The following is a 26281-nucleotide window of genomic DNA, read 5'->3' on the forward strand; positions in this document are numbered from 1 at the left end:
GATATCATCAATGATCTTATATATACATTTTTTATGTTAATATTGCCTGGGAAAGAAGGTAGTCATATACATTAAATAATTTTCTAAATGTTTCCTAAATGTAACATCATTTCCTCAATAAATTTTTTAATTGGCAGAAAATAGATTAAATATGGAAAATGATAGATTTCTTCGTAACCAACTAAAATGTGATAAGGAACTTCTTAGAAAGTACTTTAGATGGCAGAATTTGTGCTTTCATTGAAATGACGTTTCTGTGGACACGTTGTCACACGAATCTCCACACAGTCCGCTTATGCGCATGCGTTCTAGGACGCTAAGGAGATTTTCGATTCGCGCGGAAGTAGTGTGACGATTGTTTTGGAGAAAATTGAAGGGATTCGAGTATAAAGTGATATAAAATAATGTCAGGAAAATCGAAATCATTCACCAAAGAAGAAGAACTTCTTCTTCAAGATTTCTCGCGAAATGTGTCAACAAAATCTTCAGCGTTATTTTACGGCAATGCTTTTATCGTTTCGGCTATTCCCATCTGTGAGTACACATTCTCAAACTATTTAGAAATATAATTTATACCGCTACTCTGTTGATATTTATAAATTCTATAATTAATTTTAGTATATGTTTGTATTATGATTTTGTAAGGAAGTAAGTAATTGCATGGAAACTACAGCGTTTTTGAAGATAACCTCTATCTTTTTGTTACAGGGCTTTTTTGGAGAATTCACTTGATTGACATCTACGCTAATTTAATTTCCTTCGTTTCAGTAACATTAGCGAGCACATATGCTCTTGCTTTCGCGTATAAAAATACAAAATTCGTGTTAAAGCATAAGGTATATGTAGAATGACAACAGAATGTTTTATTAGCTCAATGTTATGGGATTTACTGAAAAAAACTTTATATTTTTTAATAGATTGCAGTAAAAAGGGAAGATGCAGTGACGAAGGAAATGAGCAGAAAGTTATCAGAAGACAAGAAGATGAGCAAGAAGGAAAAGGATGAAAGGTAAAAAGATTATTATTTGCAGATTATTAAGTACAAAGTATATTAAACATATATATATATATATAACTGAATACATGTAAAATAATAAAATTTTCAGGATTTTATGGAAGAAAAATGAAGTAGCTGATTATGAAGCAACAACATTCTCAATTTTCTACAATAATGCTTTATTCTTAGCCCTTGTAATTGTATCTTCTTTCTACATTCTGAAGACATTCACACCAGCTGTAAATTATGTATTTTCCGTCGGTGCAACGAGCGCATTGTTAGCGCTATTGTCGACTGGATCTCAATAAAATGTATGCTATGTAGAATACATGATAATAATCATTTAAGTTACCAAGATACCTGTGTGAGGCTCTGCAATTATTTTCATGAGTGAATGGATACATGTAATAAAAATGTTTTTATTTATGATAATTTCATTAATCTGCCATACTAAATTCATCTCTAAAACGAAATTGTTATTTTCATGCCTGCGTAACTTAGATTGTAATTTTAACTGTGTTGTAATAATATCAGAATTATGTGTATTTTATATTTAATTACATAAAAAATAATTGATTATGTTGGTTCCACATCATTTGTCCGATTACAACGTTTGTCAAACTGCCTAGAAAACAGGGTTGAGGAAATCAATGGACCGTATGCTTATCTTTCAGAGAACTTCATGATCCTTCTTTTCAGCATTGTTAACAATATTCGTGACACGATAGTAGTTCGAATTATGGTTTACCGACATTTGCAAGAGACTAAATATTTTCATATGAATTAAACCGGTTCTATTGCAGTTGACGAATTATAACGGATCGCAGATTGTAATCCATTATACGCAGTCCAACATTGGCCATTCTAATGCTTTATTTGCTTGTTTAACTTGGACTTGCGCCAGCGTATAACCCGTCGAAAGAAAATCTCTCGCCAAATTGTATATTCTATTCCTGTGCAGAAGTGAAAATGTAAACATTCACTTATACTATACCGTGTTATTATCATTTGCATTTTGTTGCATAAGAGTCGCTGCACTTCGACATACACATACACATATGTAATTGGTAATTTAAATTAATCGTTTGCTATGAGAAATTGTGCGATGATGTACAGTTTGTATCTCATTGTCAGGGATAAAAGACTTATTGATTTATGTTTATTAAGACTTTTACTACGTCTTTAAACGCTTACATATTGTGGAATAAACTTATGCGTTTCGAAGGTTTTTATAACGTGAGAAACGCATATTGGCACAATCGAGATTGTGCATTTGGCAAAGACATATCAGTTTCCTTGTTTGATTTATGCCACCACGTGATTTACACGTAATTTAAGCAATTTTCTTCGGATAAATTGAGATTCGATTATTACGCAGAAAATAACAAAAATTGTAGCCTACTAAAAGCAACCAGACTAAATATTCGATGGTTGCTTGGATGGTGGCGATCGCTGATGATTAGTAATTTACAGCTTTTACTATGCAACGTGTTACTTAGCTGTGTGCATTTTGGATCTTTTCCAAATGTTGAACCACCTTTTCCAGACAACCCGCTGATTCTTGCGAATGATTCGGGTTACCAACTCATCTTATTATCCGGCAATTTTCCATCAATAACTATCTCGTTACGTGTTTTACTATCGTGATTGATCTGCAGTTGACAAAATCTCGAAGAAATGAACAGTTTCAGGTTTCTGTGTACAATGAGATTTTTGTTGTTCGTTCGATCTCAGGTTCACGCTGCATTTCAACGTCAAACAGTCGAGTTAGCTAATGTTACACAATTTATGAGTTGTTAGAACTCCCCTTGTCATCAAAACAATTACATCATGCACCGAGAAAGCGGACCGTTTTATTTGAATACGTACGATCGAAATTTGAAACTTATGCAATGAATAGAGAAATTTATTAGTTCACTAATTGTATATGAGATTGATTTGAGCATAGAAAGCTCATAAGCATTCTGAGCAATAGGAAATTTGGGCAATTCTTCCAATTAATTTAAGTCGTGTAAAAATATCGTGGATAACATCGTATTTTAGACTTTAAACAATGATATTTCTTTTGTTTTCCCATCGCAGAGTGAAGGTCTTGTCTTAATTCCAAACTATAAGTTTCACATCGATTTCACCACTGTATGCCTTTGTCGTTTTACTGTCGTTTACGCTGACCGCAGAATTTTCATTCTCTATTTTCGTACTGGTACAGCGATATCGTTTTCCTCTTCTCAAAAAGACGTACACGCGACACATAGTCGTTTCAATGAACAAGAATCAAGTGAATACGTTGTTCCAGCGCGCGTCTAAAATTAAAAAGGAATTCATTCCGTCACAATTTCTTCGCTACAACCTCCTCTGCTACATAATTTCAATCCTGAATTATTTACGATGTTGCACGATACTTTCCTCGTAAAAAAAACTCCTGCTCACCTTTATAATCCGTTTACAATGATTATATCTAGAGGCAATGAGATTTGTATTCTGCTTTTCTTTGAAATAGTTTATGTAATATTGAAAAGTAAAGAGTTCGAGTATTTTAACACCCTGTTAATTTAAAGAATACTACAAAGTTCAAAATAATGGAGCTTTAAAGCTTTATATAGTTATAGAAGTTTACCTAAACATAAATCATACTTAAAATTACAAAGAAATATATATGCGTGTACGCATGTCATTATGTATGTATACAGATAATTTGTACGACGAAGTGCAGAATATAGATGCAACTAATAAGAATCCATCTGATTTTAGAGACACCGCGGGAGGAAAGAATAAACGAAGGGGGTCAGAGTCTGGAGTATCGAGGAACGAAAAGACGGCCCTGATTTCGAGCCTCGCGGCATCATCCGCGTCTGCATCCCAGAAATAGCGCAAGCGCCTTTCCAAAAGCTTTAAGGCCCGTGAAGAAGCGGATAGAAGAAGCTGACGATTGGCTGGAGGTTGCGGGGTGCGGTCCGGCATCGCCACGCAACCGCTATATCCTCCTTTTCGAATATTACCGCGACGATGGTCGTTTCTCGTGACAGTGTTCGACAGACAGCAACCATACCACCTACGTTCTAACGACGTAGAGAACGTAGAGAACCGCCACGATTTTCTATTTTTCTCGTCGCGAATAATCAATTTATCATTCGTATTCTCCACGACGGTTTTTTTCGTCGTGTTCGATTGTCGTAGCCGCAGTGTTTCTTAAGTTCTTTCTTTATGAGTAAATTCGTTTGTTAATTTCAACAAGCAAAAAGAAAGTAAAACGTTCAAAGTAAAAAAGAAAAAGTAAAAAAAGTAAAAAGAGAATCGCGCCACCATGGTATGTTCTATTGATGATATCGTAAGTCGTCGCCCTGGTAAACATACACGTTTTCCTATTGTATATTCTCTCTATTTATTTATTGTATTTTTTTCTCTTTTTCTGGTCTAATTCATCACTGTGCCTCGCCTTATCTCTATGGTTTCTCTTCACTCTTCATTCTTCACTTTTCGCTCTTGTCTCGTGTTCGTCGGACGAATTGGAATTTCGAATATTTTATCAAATTGGAAGATATACTGCTCGGAGTAATTCAAGAATCAATTCGAACAGGAAGTTTCTCTTTTCGACTTATTTGCCATGGAATATGTAAAAACGAACGTTCTAATTATTTCGAGTAGTGTATTCGACACATTTGAATTCGCTTCAATTACACGTGTTAAATGTATCAGACACGATGCAACAGGTGTAAATTGATAAGAACGACTACTTCGAAACATCGATTCCTCCGCTTATGCCGCGGTGTGCTTGCAATCTGCATCCACTGTTCTCTCTGTTCTCTTTATTTCTCTTTTTTTCATTGTAATATCTCTTCTGGCCTGTTCTGACTTTTGTTTTAGAACTTTTTAATTTTTACTTGTCTAAACAATAACAGTGGTTATGACCTAACAGCGACCGAAATCGGAAATTATCGGTTCAGAGATGCGAGGTTTTGGAAACGTGATTGTTTCTTACACGGCGAATTTCCTCGGGCCTTTCCTCTTCATGTTGATTTATTAATTAATTTATAACCAAAATAAATAACCATTTGTTAATTAAATTAGAATTGGATTAAATAATAACGTGCGTCTTAATATTTATCGTTATGTTCAAGAAGAATGTATTACGAATGTAAGAAAAATTGTTGAGTGAAATGTGAAATCGACAAGAAGAAGGAATATAGCCCGATGTCTGACTATTCACGATCGTTTCTACTTTGTTCAGTTCCAAGCGTCGCAAAACTCGCGACAACTTTTTCAACTTGAACTCTATTGCAACCATTGGTATTAATCAAGTAACAACGGATAATAATAATACAAAAGAAGTAATATTCAATTACATTAAGAAAAGACAGAAATAATGCACGAACTTTCTAAAAGAAAAGAATCGCTAAGTTAACCACGCACGTCCACTTGGAAATTTCTTCTAAATTAATTCTAATAGAGTAAAGGAACGATGTTTAAACTGATCAAGATCGATTTACGATTGATTGAAACTTTCCTTTTTCCACTCGATCTGTGATACGGATGTCAAATTTCATTTTTCTCTGTTTGCAGGCCGACGAACTTCCCCCTGAACAAATTGCGGGTAGGTACATCAACCAGTTATTAGATATTAATATCCTAACGTTCAACATTCTATAACCACGAATTAACAGCAAATAAAGTCTTTAATCCACGAGATCAGTGACAATTCAATTTTAAATTATGAAAATAAATTCGTGATCTAAAGAACGCTTCGCAACACCAATACTCTAGTCTAGATATTTCAAATCGAACAAGGAGTTTAAAGGAAAATGGTGCAAATGATTATGTCTTTAACTTGAGAAAGTTGCGGTTAAAGATAATCTTAAAAAGCATATCTGTATGTTTATTTCTAAGCTTAACTTTATGTATAACTTACTATAAAGTAAAAACTTTTGTGTTATTTTTCTTAAATAAAAACAAATCTTTTATTTATCTAAGGAAGATTTCTGTTATTAAATCAACGCAAAAATTCGTTGAAAATTCAGAAATAAAAACCCGAAAACAGGGTCTTTGACAAGTGTCACGATACAACTCGGCGCACCATTCTTGGCTTTCCGGTATTTCGCGTCGAAATCGTATCATGTTTACTGAACACCGTGTGCTAAATTTAGCAAAGGTTTACTGTTTCTTCTTTATGTTTCCCTTTCGGCTGCTTAATCCTTCACGTCAACGAGAAGGGAGCTTGTTTAACCTATCCAGGTTATTTCTATCCATTTCACTGTGTAACTCTTAAGGGATTAATCATTCTGGAGTATACCGTCGCTATATGGGTAAGCCAAGATGTATCTGTAGGTACAGCCTGTTCATAGTTTAATATCGGAAACTACGTTTCGAACAAGAAAAGAATGATCTCTGTTCGTATGCCAATCTGAGAACAAAGAAACTCTGTTCGGGAACCGTATGATTTCGACATACGTCAAGGCGACGTGGTAAAAATGGAGGAAAATATAGCACTCGTGTACAAGAGGGGAAGACTTCCATGGATCCAATTTTCATTGTAGTTTCCTGTTATATCAAGATTCAATATAATCTGATTAGAGAATTTGTTTAAAATTTTTAAGAGGAAAGATAAAAACGAAGCGACGAATAAACGGCTGAGATAAGTTATTTGGACGGCACGTTCCTAGAGTTTATTTGCGCTTCAATTCAATCGGGGGCAGCCGGTATAGGCTGCCTATGTATAGCTGCAGAAACGCCTTACTCGCCTTAGTGTGATGAGGAGGTATCGTGTGACGATTCGATCGGAGAGAATCGGATCGGTAAAAATAGAGGAAAGATTCTCCAATAGAATCGAAAAATAGAAACTCGTACGTTTCGCTGTCTCTAAAAAACGAAACATCCGGGCTATAATTGCTAGACCAAGGAATCTGTCTTCTATTAAATATGTATGGCATTCGTCAGATTTTTCGAGCTAATATCGAACGGAAAACTATTATATTATTAATCTATAACGAAACCATTCAAAGCAATTTTTTAGTTAGTTTTTATTTCATTGTTATCCATACAAAGGTATATTTTATATAATTTAGAAGAAAATCTCATAGGAAAAAGATGAATACTTTTGGCTGCCTCACAAAATTGTTTTTCTTTTACATAAGAATGTTGAATGAAATGGATATTTTTTAAAAGGAGAGACTATTAGAAGATCGGTAAAAAATAAACAATTGCATAAATTAGTTCAAAATTTCTACACACTGTCAGTCAACAACGATAAATAAACGTTTTAACCAGCGTGAACGATGATGCATCAAGCTAAATAAGCTTTGAGCCAGAATCGTGAGCGAAAGGGCATTAACATCGGTTTCTAAATTCGTAACCGTACCATAGACAAATTTTAACGCAGTGAAATACCACTTACGAGTAATCAGATTTTTCCCCCTAAAACATACATACTATCTTCGATCTGATGTTTCATGTTCCACCAAAAGAATATTTGATCGTAATTTTTTCAGTCCTTCGTAAAGCGTTCGACAGCTTTGATAGGGAGAAGAGTGGTAGCATTCCTACCGATATGGTGGCCGATATCCTCAGATTGATGGGTCAACCCTTTAACAAAAAGATTTTGGACGAACTAATCGAAGAAGTTGATGCAGACAGTACGTAGTATAAATCCAATGTTTATCTTTGTCAGATACTCGTGTAATATTTTCAGTTTGTCCTATTTTATTGACTGTAGGAGCTTATTTAAAATTTTATCATTTTACAATATGTTTTAATTTAACAATAAGTTAAACTAACGCAGATTTCTGAATGGTATTTTGTTTTTAATCGATAGAATCCGGTCGTCTGGAGTTTGAAGAATTCGTCACGTTAGCCGCAAAATTCATTGTTGAAGAGGATGCGGAAGCCCTAGAAAAAGAACTTCGAGAGGCTTTCAGGCTCTACGACAAAGAAGGTAATTAAATATATGTTTTGCTCAGTAACACTATTCTATGGCGTCTTCCTTTTCATTATCTCCTATTTTATTGGATAGGTAACATAGATATAAGCAATTTGTTTTCTTCTTGTAAGAATGAAAAGGACGCAAAAAGAAATCCAAAAACATGTTTCTCTCGTGAGTGTTTTCGTATTTTGAAAGATGTTTATCTGACTGAGCCAAGGAAGATTCCTCTGAAAACACACAGTTTCACTGTTGTTGATAATTGTAGTATCTACTTTTTACTCTATATAATCTACCGATACTCTTGCATCTCAGTTTCTTCATCCTCGCCAAATTTTTATACATATTTTTCCTGCGTCTTAAATTAAAACGTTAACACCAAACAATAAATGCCGTAAATCCATTACTATGATCGTTCGGGATCTCAGATAAATTAGATATTGAAATGAATGGAAGTGGTAAAGGAAAAATGGCGTGAAAGAAGAAAAAAAGATATATCGACCGACCGAGAATAACCGATTCTGCGAAACCTGCACTGCGTACAAACATTGCCGTTCTCCGTTTCGTATCAGGGAAATGAAAGCCGACCGAATTTGAAAAGGCTTATGCCTGTGGGAACGCGGCCAAGAATCGAGCTCGTTTCGTCACCCAAGTCTCCATGAATTATGATCCAAAGCCAAAGACTTTCAGATGTGTATTAATGTGACTACTTCGTTCACCGTTTCCTCCCCTTCGCTAATGTACGACGATGAATTATATTTTTCAATCTATCCATTGAGAAGGAATGGTCGATGTTCAAGGAAACTACTCGCTTAGAACTTTTAAATTAAAATATTTCTTTTGTCATAGGAAATGGTTACATACCCACTACGTGCTTGCGTGAGATCCTCAGGGAACTGGATGACCAATTGACGGACGAAGAACTGGATATCATGATCGAGGAGATCGATTCTGATGGATCTGGCACCGTTGACTTTGATGGTAAGGAAAAATAGAACAACTGTTAGTTAATTATCGTGGACTGGAGATTTAAGCGTGGACTGTTTTCTTGACAATTGAGCTTATTTTATTTTATAGGTTGTGTAGTTATTACTTTGAAAGTACTCTTAAATTCATATTAATCGTATCCAACATTTTGATAAATGTTTTCAAAGTATAATTAGTAACAGAATAAATAGTATGTGATATCATTTGTTATCACGCTGGAGAGCCCGCACGTGCTGTCTGCTGAGTATATTGGGGTTTATTTATACATGATCGGCGAATCAGGACCATCGACCTCTCTTATTTCACTATTTATTTTATTACTTACTTACTAGTTCAAGAGATTAGCGTAATCTTTTATAGCTCTAAATCTTCAAATCTGTTAGAATCTTTTCCGTTACAACAATCCATTTCTTCTTACAATGAATTTCTTTTACTTTTCGTCTACTCTAAAGATTTACTATGAAGATGTATAGAATATTTAATATTTAGAATATCTGTGTTTACAAAATAGTGGGATATTCCAAACTTTTACATAAAATCTTTCAACTTTCTAACGATTGCGTATTACATAAACTACATCCACTAACCCAATTCCAACATTGATACAGAAATCTTGGCATCTTTCTCCATTTCCTAGAACGACGAACATACTTCATCGTTTATCAAGAATAATTTATTTCAATGTAACATTGCCAATAGTTACAAAATATACGAATCAATAAATAAGTCTCAAATGTGTTTACAAATTCGAGGAAAAATGTAACTGCTTCCTTTGTTTGTCTTGGATAGATTGAAAACTTGCTAATTGTTAATATTTCTCTGACATGTCATACTTCGCATGTTACTACATATATGTACATATTCTCTAAGTCTATAAAGTGATTTAGTTGGCACATATATACATATACTAAGTTTCTTTATCATACGTATCTTTCACGGGTGGTATTATTTTCACTTCATTTACCTACTTTGTTCGATAGCATTAGATAGAATATTTTTAATTTTTTAAGTATATTAAGTATATTTTTAAGTATACAAAATAAAGAAATATTTGTTTAATTAAAATATTTAAAAATATGTAAGTAAAATATTTTGTTTCAGAGTTCATGGAAATGATGACTGGAGAATAAATATCCTGGCATGTCAATGTTTCGACTCAAAGACAATACAAGTGCGGCAGTCGCGATCAATTCTCAAACTAATTATCTGCGTGTCTTCTAAAACCCAAAAAAGTTATAATGCAAACGAGAACGGTGCCTAAAAGCGTGCAACGGTTATGTCTCCTAACGTTACGACGCGTGTTCTTCTATCCTAGCTCTTCGGATCTCGGAACGATTTGAAATGTCTTCAGTGTCACGAAAATGGCCTCGTTTGTAGATTTCTCTTCTATTTTAACGTGTGCCGCAATACGGGTCTCAATACATTTGCATCACGCCTACTAAGTTTTTCATCGACAGTATTTATTTGTTGTTAATAAAACTCTATTGAAAAGATATTAAAATTTATTTTTCTTAATGAAAGATGTTCAAACAACAATTTAGTTACAAATTTACATATTGCATAATATTGTTCAGGAGAAAAAACGAAACCAAATCATTATTCGCCTAGACTTTTTATTTCTTTAACATTTGATTCATAATCACAATAATTTGAGATTTCTTTGTAATTGACATCTTAATAGTCATAACTTTAATAAACGTAACGCAGTATAATACTTTTAAAAAAATAGAGTAGCTAATAATAGACTAGAAAGTTCGATAACTATAAATAGTGGCACTAATAAACTATGAAATTTTATTCCGACCAACTTGTTTTAGAAATCCTATGGTCGTAATTATGAGAGTCTTAAAACTCTCTTTCTCTCCGTCTCTCTCTCTCTCTCTCTCTCTTGCTAAATAAATTTATAAACTTGTTAATGCGTGTTGACAAGAGAGGATCAAACATAACTGAAGAAATAATGCATGACTTAGAATATTACTTGCACAGACGCGGACTAGACAATTTACAGAGATAATAGAGTATAACTGGTTCGATTAGGATTGAAATCCTTTATTCGAGCGTTGAAGCATTTTCACAGAGAACTTTTATAGATGTTCCCACTATGCAATCAAACTTTTATTTAATATTATATCAGAGCAGTAATTCAGATACTTTTTTAATTCGATATTTTATTCGTGCAATCAGACTACTTTCATGTACACTAATTTATTTATCTACTATCACGGTACTTGGAATGATTCTATATGCTATTTCCAATGGTCCTCATGCTTAGAACGAGAAAAAGTTTTTTTCTCACATATACATATCTATATATGTATGTATATACAATATATAATAATTTCTAAAAGCTGATTTATGTGTCTTTTTTATCTTTTTTGTATCCTTTTTTAACTAGAATAAATAGTATTGTTTACTAGAAAGATTAAAACGAGAAAAAAATATAATCTGATGCTCATAAGATTCTGCGAATCGTGTGTGCGTTTTTGATATAGTAGCTGAGCAAAATATTTGCAAAATAGAAATATTAGAAAAATAAAGAAGTTTTTTGATCAGTAACTTGATTTTCTTCGTCGCTGCTCCTCATTGTACGTACCGGAATCTTCTTATACGAGAGTTTGCAAATCGTCATCCTCCAAGCTTTTATTACTGGGAGGTGACAACAAATGTCACATTTTAAACAAATGGGGAAATTCATTGCTAATTTCGCGTACTGATTGTTGATCTTCCTGACTTTCTCCAGTCTCCTCACAAAATATTCTACAACATATATTTTTACATTATGACAGTGATAACAGTTATGTTATGATTATGATTATGATATAATAGTATTATGACAAATACAGACCTTGTAAAGCATTTTAATAGGTCTTCTGAACGATACTTATGCTCATTATAACTTGAAGTACGAAGTACTCTTCGACATAATTCCAAGTATTGTCTGCGCTGTAATGTCAATAATTATGTCACATCTTTTATTTCTATAAGAGGGTAAAAGCATGTACACATATTTCTAAATACCTTATCACCAGGAAACATATCATATAATTGGCGCAATATAATATCAATTAGAACTTTAACGTCATTTGTATAGAATAGACCTGCTGTGACATCATTGTTGAACAGATCAATAAATAATTTCAGCACAGAATGCGGCGGCGGTGGTTCATGATCGAATATTCGCACAGGATCCTCTGTAACAGATCACAGGTTTGCTGGAATTTCAGTTTATTTCATGTAAAATACATCTCGTTTTATCTCACCTTCCCTATTGAATAACAGTAAAATCTTTTCAGTAAAGTTCTTTGCCACTGATCTTTCTTTCAATGCATTTAGAACTATATTTTCCGAATTTGTGAATTGTAAATTGTACGATAGTATTAAATTTACAAACAAATCCGGAATTTGATCTTCCAAATCCATATCAGGTGGATTCTCTATTAAGTCCAAAATAAATGCTATAAATTCCGAACCTAATTGCTCTGTAATAAAACTCAGAATTAAACGTTGTAACATATAGAAAAAAAGTCAGGGGAAGATGTAATAGACATAACGCATTACCTACTTTACTCACCCAAATGTGTAATTGGCATGGGTTCACCCATTGAAAAAATCATAGTAAGTAATAATGAAGAATAATTTAATTTTGTTACATTTCTAGGATTGCTCCTCATATCTCTATATTCAAAGATATATCAAGTCATTATTAGAGTGTTATAAAATAATACAGCTTACCAAATATTACCTTGCTAACTCCATAGGCAATATACTATTTAACATTATAGTCAGGATCACAGAATCTAGACTACACATTACTCCAAATGACTGCAAGAGCAATTGCCTAATAGTCCATCTTGGTTCCATTTGATAATATTGTATCAATATATTAACTCCATTATATTGATTCTGTTGTAAAACATATCTAGATACATTTGCATCTGCGTTAGTCTGTGAAATTAACAAATTATTAATTGATAGAAACGGAATAATTAATTTTTTTAATGCAATAAATATATGATATACCAATATAGAGGTGAGTTCTTTTATATAATCAACAATAATAGATTCATCTTCATAAAGCATCCAATTTCTCTGTTGAGAATCTTCCTTGCAAGAAGTAAGCTCTGTAAAGATTACTTTCAATCTATTAGCATCATATGTTTCCTCTATACTCATTTGCGATACCGTGAACGGCGTTTCTAACTGATGCAATAAGGCATCAAAATAATAGCTCACATTTTGGGGCAATAGTTGTTGCAATCCAGAAACAACTACCGTCACTGCTACCTTTGACATTTCGTAGCTTAATTGAGTATTTCTACGTACTTGGTCAAGTAACTGATAAGCAGTATGAGAGTTAATATCACATAATGAACCTTTTTTCTTTATAGGCGAATTAGTAGGAGTCTGTCTGATATTACTCTGAGAGGGACTCTTACGAACTTCTGCCTGAATTTTCTGTGACTCAGAGGAAGACTGATGTGGAAGGGATTGCATCCTTTGATCGTTTGTAGGTGTGCGTTGGCATTGTGGGATAACTGGTGCTTCCTCCTGTTCTGTATTACTGTGCACAGTTGTCTGTGCTGTCATGTATGAAGTGTTACTCTGAACAGTATTAATATCTCCCTCTTGAGTATTACAAACAGGTGATGAACGTATTTCTTTATTAGGTGTTGTATTTCCAAAGTCTGGAGGCATCGGAGCTTGCTTTTTAGGTTTTTTACTAGATTCTGCTTGTTTCTTTTTCTCTATTAATCTCAGAAGAAGATCCTGCTTGTCTAAGTGTAATCCACTCTGTTTCTTAGTTTCAGCCTTCACACTCCCAATACAGTCTTCCAGAAATTCGATCAATACTTGAGATGATACCTGGAATGTATTTCATTCTTAAAAATCTTCACATACTTATTACTACACTCTGATCCATACCTTTACAGTGGTGACGTAATTCGAGGGAATATATCCAATCTGGCCGTCTCTATTAACGACCTGCCACCAATTTCTTTGTTTGGTATTGGTCTGATATAAAATAAAATAATCGCCCTCTTGAAAGCTGAGGGTTTTCGCGAACGTAGCCTTGAAATCGTAGAGAGCTTTAAGCACTTCATAGTTCTCTAATATGCGTAAAACAATGACAAAAAGGATTAGGTACTTAAGAAATACCATGAAAATTAGCAGCCGCAGAGAAATCGATTAACTAACTCACCTAACCTCATAGAATTATCACCCATGATCGCGTATCGAAATGGAAAGTAATATTCGTTCTCCAGGAGACAACGCCCAGGTGAGAAGTAAACGGGCGGAGAACTGCCTACCACCGTTCACTAATTTCACTTTCATTCGTGCTCGACATATTATTTTTCTACGGTCTCTCTTTTTGTTAGCTAACTACATATATAGAAGAATTCGACAGGGCCCTCTATATCGAAGTTCGAAAGATTGGACATAGCACAGGCCACTGATACATAACATGTGTTATATGTACGTATGCATTAATGTGTATATCAGTGACATAGGCTTAACCACGATCGTATACACAGATCTGGCAAGATCCCGTGGTAAGGGTAGACTCTTAATAATGTCATAAGGTGTGTCCCGGTCATATATACAGGCTGGAAACTTCCGTAGTGAGTGATAGGCTTTTAGTGACCAAATGATATTGATCAGCTTGTTCGCAATAAGGCATTTTAATCAAAATCTTAGGATTCGTTATGTAACGCCATTGTATAAAAATACCCCAAACCTGATTAAAGGGACAAGCGACACCACTATAATGATAATAGAAACCAACTTCTGTCTTACATATATGAATACTACTTATATATATATATATATACTACTACTACTAAGAATAGCTGTATATTTATCTATAATTATATTATTATTTTATGTCGAACTAATCTCTAATAAATATTATATGATATAAATATCTTTTTCATTACTAAAAACTTTTGTAAACTCTGAAATCACTATAATTTTACACCTTCAATAAGAATTTTATAATATTAACATATTTTAATCGTCAATAATATTTTGAATATGATATTATTTATGGATATTATAGATAGTGTTAATACATAATTATACAATTATTTAATGAATTAAGAAATACTAAAAACAAACTATCCAATATACGCATTAAATATAAAAGTATTATATATATGTATACATATTTGATTTATAATTATAAGTTATAATTTTATTAAACATTTTAATTGGAAATAATAATACATATTTAATAATTTAAACATTTTTCTACACTGAATGAAATATTGTATATGTACTTAGTTTAAATACATGGTGAAAAATTATGAAAACTAATTTATAGAGTAAGTTCAGTGATTTAGTTTATATTCTTTACTTTCAATACCTTCATCAAAGGGTGGCGTTAGATATGAAATCCTAACTTATCGATTGTAGCGTTCTATAGTGGTCGATTTATAAAGTACAACTCCAGACATTAAGAGCATTACACCCTCTATTAGAGTTTCCAGGAAAATAGGAAAATGAAATGAAGAAAATACTTAAGTAATCAATATATATATATTAATGCATATATAAAAAATGTAACTTCGAATTGGATAAAATGAAATTTAACTACATAATGTTATATATAATTAAATACATAAATATTTTATATTAATGTAAAATTAGTTTGTAGAGGTTTTTAGAATTAGATAATAAAAAGCTGAATTGAAAGCAGTTTATTATGCCACTTTCCTCCCTTCTTACAATATGTATTCATAGTACAAATCAGTGACTTTTAACATATTAATTCAGAGAAGTTTAAGAAAATTTAAAACTGTTAACTCTGAAATGCATCATTAACAGGTTCATCGTCATCTTCATCTTCTTCTCCTTCGCTTTCAAACGTGTTATCCGGAATATCATATAATCTTATCATTGGTTTATTTGGATCTTTCATAATTAGATATTTTCCATCTTTCTGTTTCATGCAAATATCAATAATACATCGTAAAATACCCCATGCATTATCCATATTAAGATTGATTTGTGTTGCAAATTCATTTGGCTTATATTGCTGTGTACCAAGAATAACATGTTTACTAGAATCTCTAACCATTGCTCTAGAGACATAACCGAATTTTAATTGATCTGAACCTGCTAGTAATGCTTGGACAGTCCACTTAGCTAATTTGCAAGCATTGTTGCGTAATTCATTTGCTAATACTGCACCACGCTGTGTATCTAATTTTTGCCTCCATTCAACACCATTGGCTAATTTTGAGTCCCATTCATTTAGAGCCTTAATCGTTAAAAATTGAATTTCATTATTAGGACCTTGCATTACAGCATCATGTTCACATCTTGCAACAAGAACAATTCCATTATTTAAATCCCATTTTCTATACCGATATGCAACACTAGCAACATCACCTTCTTCTTCTTCTGAAATAAATGGGTTTCCTTCTTCAAATTTAAATCTAGGTTCAGTAGATTTTAGTACTTGTTGAGAAAAATTATGATTAATAAATGTAGCTTCCAAAGCTAAATTTCTAGGGGAATTTAAAGAATTTCCATCATCCTGAGGAGGTTCAACACTAGTTTCATTTACAGTTAATAAATCAAACTCAGTATTATCTCGTTTATCAAAGAATAGTTTGTCTCCAATTTTTTCAATTACAATATCCCAAGAGTAGTTGCTACGAGTGCAGCACATTATTGTTGCTAAAATTGCATCTGTAGCATAAACATTTCCTTCTGTTTTTGATAGCTTACGAATTATTGGATCATCAGTAGTGGTGACTGTATGGAAAATTCTATCAATTCTTTGCAATGGCTTTTCACTTTTGACATTCACTCTGTCATAAGTTTTATCATAATATTCAAGAGAGCCACAACATAAAATATCTTCTCCATCTTTAATACTAGGTAAAGATAGCTTTGCTAAACGTGGAAAATCCATTTCTTCAATAGTTACCCAATCAGGTCTTACAGTAACGGATGCGTCGCGAATTTTAATTGGTGGTTGATTTTTATGATTACGTAAACCTTGCTGTCTACCCCAACGTTTCGCTTGTCCTTTACGATCTCTCTCGCGAAGCTTTAATTTACCAAGTTGTTGCATTTGGCTCAACGAACCACGCTGGCTTCCACGGCCACGTAAGTTCCTTTGATTATGACGAAATCTGCCACCACGTTGATAAGGCGGTTTTTGTACACGGGTTGTATCAACCAAATGGAAAGTTGTTTCATCTTCATCATGATAGTATGCATATTGGCTGCCTGAACCAAACTGTGACGTATATTTGTCTGTAAATAATGAGGATTTTCTTTGTTAAGAAATGAAAGACTGTATATAAAATATTAATTTATTGATGAGAAACCTAAATATAAAATTATTAATTTAATTATTATTTAACCCTTTGCGGGCGGAACGATTCGAAGTCAGCCATACCGTGAGGCCGAGCTGCTGCCGCGATAGTCATTTACAACCCTTTGAGTGCTGAATACTGCGATCCGTACGGACGGCGCGCGTCTAGCGCTGACGATCGCTGTGGACGGAATACTTTTTCGTTAGACTGAACTCTGTTGATTGACTATTCAAAGCGCAAATCGTAATAAGTTATAGTAATTCTTTTGCACGAGATTAAGTGATTCAAGAGCGTTATTTTTTAGTTATTTTTAATTATTTATTATAAACATTGAAATTTACAGTTAACTAGAATTTGGGTAATAAACTAGAAAACTAAATTTAGTAAATATAACACAAGTTAATAATTCAGTTGTGTGTGCAAAATTTCAAAACAATTATCGATACATAATCCGACATCGCATTTTCTGCATTCCCTTATTTTTCACACAAACAACACATTTTCTTCTTGATAATTAGATGCGACTGTCCGCGAAACAGGTAGACAACTGTTATAACGAGGCATTATTGGCATTTGTTTACTGCCGTTACTAAGGAATGCATTTATATTTATCTCACACAAACGTAATAATATTACTTTTGCGTAGGTGTTCGGAAAAATTGAAAAACACATACATGCGTCCTTAGTCCATGTCGGGCACTTACAGAAAACGCATATATATGTCCTTAGTCCACACCGATAGCTTTCGCCAGACGCCTATATGCGCCCACAGCGCTCTAAGGGTTAAAATTGCCAGCGCACATTTCTGCTTAGACGCAGAAATAGCACTGTTCTGTTCATAGCACTTCAAGATGTTAAATTCTAGGTATATGTACATGCACAGATTCTCCACAGGATAAATAAAATGACACACATATGAATTTTTTAAATATATGCATATATGAGATATATAAGTTTCTCGACCATAGCGACGCATTTACGTGGGACACATACGAAAAGTCTTTCGACTCTATCAGTTGTTTTCACCAAATGCATATATGAGTTCCTTGGTCAAATTGATGGTTTACGCAGAACGCATATATGCCGCAGTAGTCTGCACAGGGTTAATTTGGTGTAATGTGATCTATCTTATAGTTTTCATATAAAAGGAAAAGAATTACTACCTTTTAATCTCATGTCTTTTATAATATTGAATTTACTATTTTAATTAAATAATATATAAATACAAATTAGGTTTATATGACACAGAATCACTTTAATTATATGAGAAATAAAATTGAAAATAGTAAAATGCAGCATATAAAATCATATCTGAAATAAAAAAATTGTTAGTAATATAAATTTATACTTTATTAAGTATTATATTGGTATTTAATGAAAACGAAAGTCTTATATTTCGAATACTAGATGTTCCTAATTTTATAATATTACAAAAAATCTATAGTAATCTTATAAGAAAGCATTCTTTTAGAATTTAAAAAATAATATTGATTTCTTAGTATCGATCAGCTAATAGTAATTCAAGAAAAAAATTAAATTGAATTTATTTTAATTTAAAAATTTCTCATGTTATATATGGCTTAACTTATAGTTTATTATATTTTGTTAAAATAACAAGAGTTAGACTTGTAAAACATATTAAATTTAAGTTCCTTAAGTTTAAGTTTAATTATTAATATACTACCATTAAGTATAAAGTGAAAATCTCTGCTTATTTTTTATGGTTAGATTATAATTATGATAGATTACGATTAGATTAAACCTTAATAACAAATTAATAAATTTAGGACTTATAAATATACACTCCTAAGGAGACTAAAAATTATTGACTTTTCTTTTATATCATCTGATAGTCTTCGATGAATATTATTAAAAAATACAAGTTAACGTTTAGGAACCCACCAGTCCAAAAGTTATACGTATGCAAGATCAAATAATTTTAGCATATTTTACATGTTACATCAAGGCAATGACCAAAACCTAACCCTAATCTTAACTCTAAGCCTAACCTAAACTGGACAAATTATGGATAGAAACCAATATGGCGTCAAAGTGCATAATGTATAAAACAACTGAAAAATACTTTGTTATATATACACAGAACTTTTGAATTGATAGATTCTTAAACTTAATACTTGTATTTTGATTCTATTTATCGAATACTATAGAATATATAAAAAAGGGTCAACAATTTTTGATCCTCCAAAGTAAAGTTCAGTCGGTAATAAAAATATAATCAGCTAGATTCATAATTACTTCTAATAAATGACTTACTATTAAATAGAAGTGTATAGGTTAAATAAATGAATAGATAACACTTACTGGGAAACTTTTTATCTTGAAAAGCTGGTGTAGTCCAGTCAGATATCTATGTCAAAAAATAATATAAAAATCTGAAGAATCTCCATAAACAAAGGAAAAAGAAACCATATATACAACGAACCTTGCCCAATCTGTCGCCCTTTGAGAATGGTTGATAAGGTATATCTTTAAATTGATCAGGTAACTCACAAGGACCCCATCCATCGGGATTATGTTGAATTGCAGGAGCTTGAAAGTGGGCTATCTCTTCTTCTCTGTGAACAGCATCTTCTAAAACAACCACGTCGTCCGTCATTCTGTACTTTTAGTACGAAAGACGTGAGACACGATGGCACAACCTATTTGCCGGAAAGACCGGCGACGCCATGATGCTTTTTACGATAAAAATTCATTCATACTCAAAAAGGAAGCATGGTGGCGCCATGTATCGGTGAAAAGTTAACTATTTGTTAGTACTACTGATTCACCGATAGATAGCGCAATCATGTTCAAATAGTACACTTTGTACAAATTGCATGTAATTAACTAACTATGTACAAACGAAATAATATTATGCAGGAAAGATTTATGAAAGTTAAAGCTTTAACGTAATTCGTAAACAGTTCAAGAATTCGCCTTATAAATCTAGAAATTTCATTTTTTAATTTCGTCATACAAAGATTAGTTATAATGTTTTAAGATTTACTAGTTGCATGATTTTTTAAAGTTGCTTAGAACCACGGTCGATAACTACCTGTTTAGACTACATGTTTAGATAAAACTAGAGAGAGAAGATTGTTTTAATTAATTTCATTCACACTTTTCAAAATATAAAGGAGTTATTTGCTCAAGTTTATTACGATGTTTATTACGATATCAAAAATTTTATAAATATGTATTCTCAGTTTGATTCAAGGCCGGTTTTCATGTGGTTTTCACCATAGTACTAAATATAGCACCAAATAATATACATATAAATACTTACTTAGGTCTATAGCTTTCACGAAGATTTTTGCCATGTTTTTACTATTCTAATATATATTTATATTCAGTGGAATAGTGCACGTGTGTTACGACATTGTTTGTTACCGATTAAAACAATTTAAAGACAAGATATGTAAATAAAATTTAGTACATATTTAAAAAACATAATTAAATATTCATAATAATTTATAAAAAATGAGCAACGTTATTCTAAAAGAAGCGTGAGTAATTTCTAATAATTTCTCAAAATAACGTTATTAAATTTATCTTATAAATGATAAGACACTAAGAAAATATTTTTAAATATGAATTTAAATAAATTTGTATGCTTTTAAATAAGAAGGTTTTTATATGTTATTGATATGATATGCTATATCTATTTGTTTCCTGTGAAATATTTTAATAAACATTTAGTTATTCATTATATTAAATTACATTCGATATAATTAGCATATATTACTAGTATCATTTCAGATCACAGATACTATGTATTTATGCATTAAAGAACCTCATTTGGAAAAAAGTTCTGGTATGAAAATATGATTTGTGTACATGTATTTAGCTAATTATATTCAATTCCAGGTTCGAAGTTGAATCCAAACATAGTGCATTTTATACAGGAGGAAATGTTCAAGTATGTTGACTAAAAAATACATATTATTTATTTTTCTTTATTTTATCATTTAATTGTCATTTTGCATTATAGTGGAGTACAGATGGGCAGTATATGTTCTGCCAAAAATATGGTACTGTTTCTATATTATCATTAAAGAGTAGTACAGTAATATCTTATTTGGGAGGAAGCAATAACAATGAAGAGGAAGATACAATCAACACATTTATTGCAAGTAATAATGACTTAAACATCATCACACATCACAAAAGTGGTCTTTTTAAATTATGGGACTGGAAAGGTACATAACATTATATTATATATAAATATATAACATTACTTAATTTTATTATGAATAATTAATTAAATACAATGATATGCATATTATTATTATAGATAATAAATTAATTAAACTATGGAAATCTATTCATAAGGGTCCTGTAGTTCGTATTGCTCATTCAATTGAAAGAAATTTGATGGCTTCTGGAGGTAGTGATGGTACAGTCAGATTATGGAATTTACAACATCATACTTGTACTCATAATCTGAAAGGAGTTCAGGGAGTAATAAGGTACTCATTTTAAACAAAATATTATATTTTCATATTATTTATAAAAATTTTAGACATATTTCATAATAAAATATGAAATCATATATTTGAATGAGAAATGTGACTATGCAAACATTTTCTAAAAATTCCATTTATTTAAATGATATATTAAAGATTTATAATTTGTATTGTCTTTTGTTTTTAATAAAGTATGTATATTTTTCAATAATTTTATAAATGTTACAAATTTTGAGTTATTATAACAAACATTATTATTTTATATATGAAACAGAATCACTGAATACATACTGCTGCAAAACATGCTATAATTCTTTTAATTCATATAAATTTTGCAATACTCTGTAATATATCTCAAAAATTGAAAATCAGATGTAAAATTTTAAATTAACAAATTGTATGGAAATTGGTTTTTATGATCACTCATTTCTTTTACTATCTATCTTCAATTACATCATTTTAAGATATATAATGTACAGTATATGAATTTTTATAAAATTTGTGAAATATAATATAATTTTAGTATTCTAGTTTTTCATCCAAATGTTGAAAAAGAGCTTATCTTTGCTGCTGGCGATGATACCAAAATCCATGGATGGAGTATTAAAACTGGTAAAGAAGAAATTATACTTTCTGGACATTTCAGTAAAGTTACTTCTTTATCTTTCCTCAAGGACAAGAATTATTTAGTTAGGTAATATATTGAAACTACATTTCTTATCTTGTATATTACTAAATATAAAATTTGTGATATGTATAATGCACATTGGTCTTATGTAGTTCAGGAAGAGATAGAGTACTCATTTTATGGGATCTTTCGTCTGGATCATCAATGCGAGTTTTACCAGTTTATGAGGAAATAGAAGATACATTTATAATACCTAAAAATATGTTACTACCCTTTGATAAAAAAGATGAAAATCCTATATATGTTGCTGCTGCAGGAAAAAAAGGTGCAATCATACATTTTTCAATATTTATATGGATTAAATTAATATTTGTCAATTTTTTTGTCAAGAATATTTACATCTTATTTGGCTGTTCCAAAATTTTGTTTTTTTTATGTAATTTACGTATTTTTTAGAATAATACAAATATATAAATAATAATTAAATATTTATTTTGTCATTCAAATTCCTTTAGGAGTTGTAAAAATTTGGGAGATGAAGACTGGTAGAAAAGTATATATGCAAAACAGTTCAGCTGCAAAGGAAACAGGATCTCCATCAATTATACATTTACTTTATAATGATAGTAGTAATAACTTTGCTGTAGTTACGGTTGATCATAATATAATTATCCATTCATTAGAAACATTTGATTGTCTGAAACAGGTAAATTCGTTTTTTAAAAATAATAATAAAATTGATATTTTATATAATAGGTAGGTTCTATAATGAATACAATTTTTATTGTTACAGTTAGTAGGTTACAGTGATGAAATTTTAGATGTTGTATATCTTGGAGATAATGGGAGTCATATAGCTGTTGCTACAAATAGTTGTGACATAAAACTGTACAATATTTCAACCATGAATTGCGAATTGCTATGTGGTCATACAGATATTGTGTTATCTCTTGCTACTACACTTGCTAATGTCTATTTACTTATTTCTTCAGCAAAGGTATTTATTGTATACATTTCATAAATTATTAATGAATTGAAATCAACATATAGTTGCGAAAATTGCTTTAATGTAAGAAAAAATATTTATGAAATATATATGAAATTTTTAATAATGTTTTATAATTTACAGGACAATAGTATTCGAGTATGGCTTATGGATAAACAAACAACTAAAGTATCTTGCATTGCATCTGCTACTAGACATACTGCTCCCGTTGGTTCTGTAGCAATTTCTCACATGTCTACAAAATTTTTTGCTTCTGTCGGTCAAGATTCATGTCTTAAATTATGGGAGATATCAAATAATATTAATTCTAAAGGTAAACAAAATGCCTTTTTATATCATAAATTATTATTTCTATCACTTAGTGTTATTTTATGTGTTCAATGATTGCAGACACATGCTCTGTAAATGCTGTTCTGACAACATTGGCTCATCGAAAAGATATTAATAGCGTGGATATTTCACCAAATGATAAATTTATTGCTACTGGATCACAAGATAAAACAGCAAAGGTATAATACATAAAATTCATTGTATATCAAAATATAGGATGTTTCTTTTAAATGGAAAGAGTGGAATATTTTCTGATAAAATATTTCATTTTTGTTAATATAAGACATAATATCCGAAAATTGAACGGATATTTATATGGATATAATGTTTATTTTATATATCTTCATAGACATTTTATATGTACTGTATTATTCGTTATGGTACATAATATTGTTCTATAATGTTAGTATTAAATTTTTTTACTATTAATTACTAGTCTTCTAAATTCTATATATATCATTAGCTTCTGCATTACTGTATATAACTTCATTTCAATATGAATGTACTACTTAAGAAACTATTTTTGTTAAAAATACTTTGAAACATACTCTAAATGTTATAGTTATGGTCTGCAGACGATTTAATTTTACTTGGCGTATTTCGTGGTCACCGTAGAGGAGTTTGGTGTGTTCGATTTTCTCCTATAGATCAGGTACTTTTGACGACATCGGGAGATTCTACAATAAAACTTTGGTCGCTGACAGAACTTCAGTGTTTAAAAGTAATTATAATTATTTATTTGTTACTAATTATTATTAAAATAATATAACTCAATTATTTTTATTAAAATATATATTTATCATTATCGATAATTTTTTTTATATGATAGACTCTTGAGGGCCATGAATCATCAGTATTAAAAGCAGAATTTTTATCACGAGGAATGCAAATAATTACTGCAAGTGGAGATGGTCTTTTGAAGCTTTGGAATATTAAGACATCCGAATGTATATGTACTTTAGAACAGCATGAGAGTCGCGTATGGACACTCGCAGGTGAATATTATTTTAACGTTTTTCAATCAATATATTATATTTATTATATCATACTTTAATTGTAGTTAGTAAAAATGAGAGAACTATTATCAGTGGTGGAAGTGATTCATTGCTAGTTATTTGGAAAGATGTAACTGAAGAAAATAAAATAAAAGCTGCAATGAAATTAGAACAACTTGCATTGGAAGAACAAAAACTAGCAAATTTACTAAAAGCAAATAAATTAACATCTGCGTTAAACATAGCTTTAAAGCTAGAACGTCCTTTCCAAGTTCTCAAAATTGTAGAAAGTAAGTTTTAATTATGCATTATCAATGAGAGCATGCATCATTTAATATAACTTCTTATATAATTATATACAAGATGATCCACTTAACTATAAGTATCTTAAATTATACATTATATGGAAAACAGATTTGCATGAATTAAGAAAGTATTAAATAGCATACTTCTTTTTATGAACAAGAAAGTTTTAAAAAGGATCTTGAAAAAGGTTAACATTTTCTAAAATATGATATACTTCTTATTTCTTATTATATGCATATATTCTTAATGTCTTTAAACTTAACCATTGATAAGATATTTTACTTTTAATTAGAGAACTCAGAATAATGAAGCAATATAAACTTTAATTTTAAAAAATTGTAGCTAAAGTCAAACTAAGTCTATATGCTTCTAAATATTAAACGGTAGAAATTTCAACCAAAGTTCTTTGGATAAATAGAGATCTTATGCATCCGTTCCTTTTTTTTTTATTTTATTTTGGAAAAGATGATTTTTCTCCACTGAGCTCTTTAATTAAAGTAAACGTTGTTAAGTAGAGTTGTTATTGAAATGTTTAATATTATGTAAAGTAAATTTTCAAGAAAAAGAGTAGTTATGTCACTAACGGTTAACTCTTTCTGGTCGTAATTTCTGTGGCATTGGTCTCCCCAATATTACAATGCCGGGTAATAACAGGACTTTGTCCAGCAAGAGTTAATGTTACATGTGAAGATAAAGTGAATCATTTTACATAAATTAATAATTGAACCAGAACGCGACTACTTTTTCGTTCTTCTTATGTTTTTTATTTTTCATCTATCAGCCATTTTAAAGGAAAATAATCGCAATTTTGAAGAAACAATTCGTGACTTAAAACCCATGTATAAAGAAGAGTTATTGAAGTGTGCTGTTACATGGAATGTCAATAGTAAAAATTGTCAAGTTGCTCAGGTAAGTTTTCACATAATTGAATATGTTATTCCTTCAAATAAGAAATTTGATTATAATTTTACATGTTTCTATAATGTTCATGATTAATAGGTAGTCATAAACACGTTAATGATGGAAATGGAAAATTTGGAATTCCAAACAAAATTAACTTCTACATTGGAATCTATGATACCATATACTGAACGCCATTATATAAGAATTACAAAATTGTTACAAAATCTGCATATACTTACTTATACTCTTAATCGTATGAAACCACGTATTACGTCCATAAATGTAAATTAAATGTATATAAATATATAATTTATATAATAAATATAAATATATAAATATAACTTTCTTTTCTATATACCACACATGTGTGTGTATGTGAATGTTTTTTATAGCGAATGGATGTAGATGGAGAATTTTTGTAGA

The 26281-nt window shown here is 31.1% G+C and overlaps 5 protein-coding genes and 1 long non-coding RNA gene across 8 annotated transcripts; 4 read left to right on the top strand and 2 right to left on the bottom strand.

Moving 5' to 3' along the window:
* The first annotated feature begins 291 nt into the window (after positions 1 to 291).
* On the top strand, positions 292 to 1323 carry LOC100650614 (translocon-associated protein subunit gamma). Its single transcript, XM_003399387.4, has 4 exons — positions 292 to 534; positions 709 to 836; positions 918 to 1009; positions 1107 to 1323. Exons 1-4 carry the CDS (start codon positions 405 to 407, stop codon positions 1303 to 1305), a joined length of 549 nt encoding a protein of 182 aa, XP_003399435.1. The 5' UTR covers positions 292 to 404; the 3' UTR covers positions 1306 to 1323.
* A 2616-nt stretch (positions 1324 to 3939) lies between these two features.
* Positions 3940 to 10389, top strand: LOC100650495 (troponin C, isoallergen Bla g 6.0301). 2 transcript variants are annotated; one of them, XM_012314162.3, is made up of 6 exons: positions 3940 to 4325; positions 5558 to 5588; positions 7480 to 7623; positions 7803 to 7922; positions 8757 to 8888; positions 9996 to 10389. In XM_012314162.3, the coding sequence occupies exons 1-6, from the start codon at positions 4302 to 4304 to the stop codon at positions 10022 to 10024; spliced, it is 480 nt and encodes a 159-aa protein (XP_012169552.1). In that variant the 5' UTR covers positions 3940 to 4301; the 3' UTR covers positions 10025 to 10389. The 2 variants fall into 2 exon arrangements, with proteins under 2 accessions (XP_012169552.1, XP_012169553.1); XM_012314163.3 differs by having other exon boundaries at positions 3947 to 4304.
* A 101-nt stretch (positions 10390 to 10490) lies between these two features.
* Positions 10491 to 14319, bottom strand: LOC100650007 (NCK-interacting protein with SH3 domain). Its single transcript, XM_003399382.4, has 9 exons — positions 14095 to 14319; positions 13818 to 14002; positions 12915 to 13757; positions 12637 to 12839; positions 12466 to 12569; positions 12155 to 12373; positions 11913 to 12085; positions 11740 to 11837; positions 10491 to 11651 (listed from the first exon to the last, which is right to left on the bottom strand). Exons 1-9 carry the CDS (start codon positions 14117 to 14119, stop codon positions 11561 to 11563), a joined length of 1941 nt encoding a protein of 646 aa, XP_003399430.1. The 5' UTR covers positions 14120 to 14319; the 3' UTR covers positions 10491 to 11560.
* Positions 14236 to 14740, top strand: LOC125386000. The gene is made up of 2 exons (XR_007225797.1): positions 14236 to 14369; positions 14429 to 14740. It is a non-coding gene; the product is annotated as an uncharacterized LOC125386000 (long non-coding RNA).
* An 837-nt stretch (positions 14741 to 15577) lies between these two features.
* LOC100650371 (eukaryotic translation initiation factor 3 subunit D) lies at positions 15578 to 19935 on the bottom strand. 2 transcript variants are annotated; one of them, XM_003399385.3, is made up of 3 exons: positions 19668 to 19935; positions 19547 to 19592; positions 15578 to 17162 (listed from the first exon to the last, which is right to left on the bottom strand). In XM_003399385.3, the coding sequence occupies exons 1-3, from the start codon at positions 19839 to 19841 to the stop codon at positions 15694 to 15696; spliced, it is 1689 nt and encodes a 562-aa protein (XP_003399433.1). In that variant the 5' UTR covers positions 19842 to 19935; the 3' UTR covers positions 15578 to 15693. The 2 variants fall into 2 exon arrangements, with proteins under 2 accessions (XP_003399433.1, XP_020721050.1); XM_020865391.2 differs by lacking the exons at positions 19547 to 19592; positions 19668 to 19935 and adding an exon at positions 17308 to 17410.
* A 591-nt stretch (positions 19936 to 20526) lies between these two features.
* LOC100650738 (transducin beta-like protein 3) lies at positions 20527 to 26199 on the top strand. The gene is made up of 15 exons (XM_003399388.4): positions 20527 to 20730; positions 21092 to 21143; positions 21216 to 21423; positions 21519 to 21693; positions 22214 to 22384; positions 22471 to 22643; positions 22834 to 23024; positions 23112 to 23315; positions 23448 to 23637; positions 23715 to 23833; positions 24217 to 24375; positions 24484 to 24649; positions 24715 to 24939; positions 25737 to 25864; positions 25955 to 26199. Exons 1-15 carry the CDS (start codon positions 20705 to 20707, stop codon positions 26147 to 26149), a joined length of 2382 nt encoding a protein of 793 aa, XP_003399436.2. The 5' UTR covers positions 20527 to 20704; the 3' UTR covers positions 26150 to 26199.
* The last annotated feature ends 82 nt before the right edge of the window (positions 26200 to 26281 follow it).

Source organism: Bombus terrestris, chromosome 11 (assembly GCF_910591885.1).
Source record: "Bombus terrestris chromosome 11, iyBomTerr1.2, whole genome shotgun sequence".
Taxonomy (NCBI): Eukaryota; Metazoa; Arthropoda; class Insecta; order Hymenoptera; family Apidae; genus Bombus; species Bombus terrestris.